Raw genomic sequence first — 6,585 nt, forward strand, 5'->3', positions numbered from 1 at the left:
GGGATCCTGGCTCACCGCAACCTCCACCTCCCAGGTTCAAGCAGTTCTCCTGCCTCAGCATCCCAAATAGCTGGGTTTATAGGCGTGCACCACCATGCTCGGCTAATTTTGTGTTTTTAGTAGAGATGGGGTTTTTTCCATGTTGGTCAGGCTGGTCTCGAACTCCTGACCTCAAGTGACCCACCCACCTCAGCCTCCCAAAGTGCTGGGATTATAGGCATGAGCCATTGTGGCTGGCCAAATTTTTTCTTTTACACAGCCCCTCCCTCCTTTCTCTCCATCTCCCCTTCCCTGCCTCCCTCCCTTCCTCCGTCCTTCCCTCCTTCCCTCTTGATCATTCAACTTGAAGTTTCTTTTCTTAAGCATTTTTGGAAAAATTGTTTTGTGGAGATAGGGTCTCGTCATGCTGCCTAGGCTGGTCTTGAACTCCCGGCCTCAAGAGATCCTCCCATCTCAGCCTCCAAAAGTGCTGGGATTACAGGCGTCAGCCACTGCAGCCAGCAGTAGTTTTGTTCTTTCTTTCTTTTTTTTTTTTTTTTTGAGACACTAACCAGGCTGGAGCCCGGTGGCACCATCTCCGCTAACTGCAACCTCCACCTACCGGGTTCAAGCGATTCTTCCACCTCAGCCTCCCAAGTAGCTGAGACTGCAGGCACATGCCAAACACCCAGCTAATTTTTGTATTTTTAGTAGAGACAGGGTTTCACCATGTTGGCCAGGATGGTCTCCATCTCTTGACCTTGTGATCCACCCACCTTGGCCTCCCAAAGTGCTGGGATTACAGGCGTGAGCCACCGCGCCGTGCCAGTTTTGTTCTTTCTTGTTACGCTTTTGTTTTTGCTGTTGCATCTTTGTTTATTGCCATTTGGCTGCTTTTCGTTTTGCTGTGCCCTTACATCATTATTGCTCTGATACAGCATGGGTGATTTCTGATTGCTCTGATATGGTGTAGGGGATTTTTAATTGCTCTGATATGGTTTGGGGTGATTTTTTTAAGTTCTCTTCATCATCATATCTGAGACTATTTTATTTTCCTCTCAGAACTGTGATTGAAGGGCTAGGTGTTATTCTAGACACGTTTCTGTAGCATTAGGGATTGGTTAGAGAAAGCAGGAAGCTCTGTTGAGTTGTGCGCAGTGTTTTTTAAAAATAACTTGGACTCTGTCTTTTAAGATTTTGCTAAACATCCTGAATGAGGTTCAAGCCCCACATGGGAGACTGCTTGTCGTTCCAAGGTTATAGTGTAATCTTGGAACCTGTACTTTTAATCAGAGAGTTGGCTCTGTTTCAGCTTTGCTTATTTCACTTAAAAAACAAAAAACAAAAAAACAAAACTCTTTCCACTATTACCTGGTCAGAAAAATAGAAAGATTTAAAAATGCCCATTCCATTTTCTTCTCTTCAGACTTGGTGTTAGTGAGAATTTTCAGGATTTTGCTGCTTTAGCGATGTAGTTTCTGGGGCAGACAGCTGAATGGTGCTGGATCACCTGGTTATGCTCTGGGATCTTAATTTTTTTTCTTGTCTGTGTTACCGCACAGCTTACAGTTTCCTGGAGATCCCATGCTCTCCCCCTGTGCACCTGCTGCTCCATCTCAGGACAGCGGAGAGATGGGCTGACCTGGTAAACTCTCACTCACCCTTCAAGACTCAGCTTATTTACCAGTCACATTCTCCAAGGAGTCTTTTCCACTTATTTCTTGCCACTGCCTAGACAAACAGAGGAACTGCCTCCATTGGCTCTGTGTTCCTGATGCATGCCATTCCTTGAATTATAAGCATGTTGCAGTCTCAATTTATTTTTCTATTATATATATATATATTTTTGAGACAGAGTTTTGTTCTTGTTGCCCTGGCTGGAGTTCAATGGCACGATCTTGGCTCACTGCAACTTCCATTTCCCAAATTCAAGTGATTCTCCTGCCTCAGCCTCCAGAATAGCTGAGATTACAGGTGCCTGCCACCATGCCTGGCTAATTTTTGTATTTTTTAGTAGAGATGGGGTTTCACCATGTTGGCCAGGCTGGTCTCAAACTCCTGACCTCAGATGATCGCTCGCCTCATCCTCCCAAAGTACTGGGATTACAGGTGTGAGCCCGGCCTATTTTTCTATTTTTCTTTGAGTTCTTACTACTGTGAGTTCTTTAAGGCAAGAAAAGCATCTTATTTATTTCTCTATCTTGAAGGTTTAGCTCAGTAGCTGACTGTAGCTGACTTACAGTAGGGGAGAAAGGAAGGAAGCTAAGGTTTACGGAGGGACTAGTATTTAATAGCACTGTGTAGATGCTTTCGATATTATTAAATCTGGCTGGGCGCGGTGGCTCACACCTGTAATCCTGGCACTTTGGGAGGCTGAGGTGAGCGGATCACCTGAGGTCAGGAGTTGGAGACCAGCCTGGGCAACATGGTGAAACACTATTTCTACTAAAATACAAAAATTAGCTAGGTGTGGTGGCACATGCCTATTGTCCTAGCTACTGAGGAGGCTGAGGCAGGAGAATCCCTTGAACCCAGGAGGCAGAGGTTGCAGTGAGCTGAGATCACACCACTGCACTCCAGCTTGGGCAACAGAGTGAGACTCCAACTAAAAAATAAAAATATAACTAAAGCTTATCTAACCTCATAACAACCCTGGGAGGTAGGTAATGATATTCCCATTTAATGAGGGAGATTTAAGCTGAAAAGTTAAATCACTTGTCTGAGATTCTACACTTGGTGAGGCACAGGGTTCTGTCTTCACGTCTCCCTGACTCCCAAGCTTACCATCATGTTCATTAAGTACTTGTGGATTGAATGCTTATGTCTATTTCTGGGCAAATTTGTCCTCAAAGTAATTTTACTACATATTTGCTTATAAATAACCTTCTTATTTTTTCTTTCTAGAAATGGGGTTTGACCGATACAAAATGGTGGTGCAAGTAGTGATTGGAGAACAAAGAGGTGAAGGAGTATTGTGAGTATCTGGATTTTCCTTCTTGGTTTTATTCATCTATATTTCTTTCTTTCTTTTTTTTTTTTTTAAGACGGAGTTTCGCTCTTGTTGCCCAGGATGGAGTGCAGTGGAACAATCTCGGCTCACTGCAACCTCCGACTCCCGGGTTCAAGAGATTCTTCTGCCTGAACCTCCCAAGTAGCTAGGATTGTGCCTGCCATCAGGCCTGGCTAATTTTGTATTTTTAGTAGAGATGGGGATTTCTCTATGTTGGTCAGGCTGGTCTGGAATTCCTGACCTCAGGTGATTCACCTGTCTCGGCCTCCCAAAGTGTTGGGATTACAGGCGTGAGCCACCGTGCCCAGTCCTATTCATCTATATTTCTTATGAGGTATCTGTCCTCTTGACAATTCAGGAAGAGTGTGTCTTTACAAGAGTGAGGGTGGCCCGGTGTGGTGGCTTACACCTGTAATCCTAGCATTTCGGGAGGCCAAGGCAGGTGGATCACCTGAGATGAGGAGTTTAGGACAAGCCTGGCCAAAATGGTGAAACCCGTCTCTACTGAAAATACAAAAATTAGCTAAGTGTGGTGGCGTGTGCTTGTAGTCCCAGCTACTCAGGAGGCTGAGGCAGAATCGCTTGAACTCAAGAGGCGGAGGTTGCAGTGAGCTGAGATTGTGCCATTGCATTCCAGCCTGGGTGACAGAGCAACACTCTGTCTCAAAAAACAAAAATAAAAATAAAGTATCATTATCATCTCTATAATGTTGTCAGTCCTTGATATTATAAAATATGCAGTTAGTGTTCAGATATCCAAGATTGCCTCATATATGTATGTTTGTGTTTTCTTTCTTTTTTTGTTTAAAGAGACAGTCTCATTTTGTTACCCGGGCTGGCATGCAGTGGCACCATCACAGCTCATGCAGCCTTGGACTCATGGGCTCAAGGGATCCTCCTGCCGCAGCCTTCTGAGTAGCTGGGACTGCAGGTGTGCACCACCACACCTGGCTAATTTTGTATTTATTTTTTTGCAGAGATGGGTCACAGTCTTTGGCCAGGCTGGTCTTGAACTCCTGGGCTCAGGCAGTTCACCAACCTTGGCCTCCTAAAGTGGTGGAATTACAGGTTTAAGCCACCATGCCAGACCTGTTATTTTCTTTTTTACAATTTGTGCAAATTAAGATTCAGACAAGGTCCACACATTGCATTTCGTTGATACGTAAATTAGGGTTTTTTTAAGACGTAGGATCTTGCTATATTGCCCAGGCTGGATTACAGTTGCTATTCACAGATGTGATCATAACACACTACAGACTTGAATTCCTTGGCTCAAGTGATCCTTCCACCTCAGCCTACCAGGTAGCTGGGACTGTAGGTGCACACCATGGCATCAGGCTTTAAATTTAATCTATCATTTTTGCTGCCTCATTTCTCTCTCTTTTTTTTTTTTTTTGAGACGGATGGAGTCTTGCTCTGTCACCCAGGCTGGAGTGCAGTGGTGTGATCTCAGCTCACTGCAACCTCTGCCTCATGGGTTCAAGCAATTCTCCTGCCCCAGTCTCCCGAGTAGCTGGGATTACAGGTGTGCACCACCACGCCTAGCTAATTTTTGTATTTTTAGTTGAGACGGGGTTTCACCATGTTGGCCAGGTCGGTCTTGAACTCCTGACCTTGCGATCTGCCCTCCTTGGCCTCCCAAACTGTTGGGATTACAGGCATGAGCCACTGTGCCCAGCCCCCTTGTTTCTTAATTGTAACCCTCCAAGTCTTTCAACCAAGAACCTTGAGTGTTAATTAGGTGTCTACCTCCAACAGGTACTGACTTTCAGATCTTGTCTCCTCAGCATAAGGAGGAGACATTTGTTCTTCATGTCATAGGCTTTTTCCTCCTTAGTGTACTAGTTCCCTGTTGCTGCTGTAACAAATTATCACAAACCTAGTGCTTTAAACAGCACAGATACATTATTTACAGTTCTGCAGATCAGAAATCCAAAATGGGTTTCTCTCAACTAAAATGGAGATGTCAGCAAGGCTGCGTTCCTTCTGGAGGTTCTCAGATAGAATCCATTTCCTCATCTGTTCCAGTTAGAGGCTGCCTGAATTCCTTAGCCCATAAGCCTTTCCTCTGCTTTCAAAGCCAGCAGAACAGCATCTTCAACTCTCTCTGACTCTGACCCACCTGCTCTCTCTTTCTCTAAGGACCCTTGTGATTAAATTGGGCCCACCCAAATAAGCCAGGATAATCCCCCATTTCAAGATCTTACTTTAATTAAACATATGCAAAGCCCTTTTTGTCCTGTAACGTAACATTGCCACAGGTTGTAAGGGTTGGGACATAGACATATCCTGTGGGGGGGGGCATTGTACTGCCCAGGACACTTAGTTCTTCAGATTCCTACTTACAGTTTTATAATTCAGCATGTCTTAAAAGGAAAACCTACCATGTGATGGGCTCAGTTGTACTTTGTCCTTTTTTATGGAATCTTGTTCCCCCTAGATTCTCATTTTACCCCCTTAGCTTTGTTAAGACGCCAACTCTTCTGGGCATGGTGGCTCACTCCTGTAATCCCAGCATTTTGGAAGGCCGTGGCAGGCAGATCACCTGAGGTCAAGAGTTTGCGACCAGTCTGGCCAACATGGTAAAACCCTGTCTCTACTAAAAATACAAAAATTAACTGGGCGTGGTGGTGTGCGCCTGTAATCCCAGCTACTCGGGAGGCTGAAGCAGGAGAATTGCTTCAACCCAGGAGGTGGTGGTTGCAGTGACCCGAGATCACGCCGCTGTACTCCAGCCTGGGCAATGGAGCGAGACTCCCATCTCAAAAAAAAAAAAAAAAAATTAGCCTGGCATGGTGGTGCACGCCTGTAATCCCAGCTACTTGGGAGGCTGAGGCATGAGAATTGTTTAAACCGGAGAGACAGAGGTTGCAGTGCACCGAGATTGTGCCATTGCACTCCAGACTGGGCGACAGAGCAAGACTGTCTCAAAAAAAAATTAATAAATAAAAAATTTTGAAAAAGTAAAGACTGCCAACTCTCCAACTAGTTTCTTTTTCCCTCAGTAATTGGTTCTCTACCTGGGCAAGGCCCAGATCCTCAGCATCAAACCCCGTGCCCTGAATTCGCAAATGCCCCAGGAAAAAAATCTGCTGCAGAATATCAGCCTGCCTCCTGGAGCTCACCTCTTTCTGGAATTTTCACTCCTCTAGGCCTCTCTGCTTTGGCAGCTCTCCAATTCATTTGATCAGCTTTTCTTACTGTTCTCAGTGGGAGCATTATTAGCCTGCTGCAAACTGTACCATTACACCTCTTCCAAGACACACCTATAATCCCAGCACTTTGGGAGGCTAAGGTGGGCAGATTGCTTGAGCTCAGGAGTTTGAGACCACCTGGCCAACATGGCGAAACCCTGTCTCTACAAAAAATGCAAAAATTAGCCGGGTGTGGTGGTGCATGCCTGTCATGCTAGCTACTTGTAAGGCTGAGGCAGGAGAATCACCTGAACCTGGGAGGTGGAGGTTGTGGTGAGCTGAGACTGTGACGCTGCACCCCAGTCTGGTTGACAGAGCAAGACTCCCTCTCAAAAAATAAAAATAAAATAGAAATAAATAAAGGAATTGGGGTCTCACTATTTTGTATTTTTGTCTCAAAAA

At 45.1% G+C, this 6,585-nt stretch overlaps 1 protein-coding gene across 3 annotated transcripts in view; it reads left to right on the forward strand.

Annotated features, from left to right (window-relative positions):
- The window catches only part of DYNLT2B (dynein light chain Tctex-type 2B), a 20,946-nt gene that overhangs the window by 7,092 nt on the left and 7,269 nt on the right, over nt 1-6,585 (forward strand). For all 3 annotated transcript variants that reach the window (XM_017540995.1, XM_017540994.2, XM_037742923.1), the window contains exon 3: nt 2,884-2,953. In XM_017540995.1, coding sequence (XP_017396484.1) covers nt 2,884-2,953 — 70 coding nt within the window. The remainder of the gene's footprint in view (nt 1-2,883; nt 2,954-6,585) is intronic.

Source organism: Cebus imitator, unplaced genomic scaffold (assembly GCF_001604975.1).
Source record: "Cebus imitator isolate Cc_AM_T3 unplaced genomic scaffold, Cebus_imitator-1.0 Scaffold129, whole genome shotgun sequence".
In the NCBI taxonomy this organism is placed as follows: Eukaryota; Metazoa; Chordata; class Mammalia; order Primates; family Cebidae; genus Cebus; species Cebus imitator.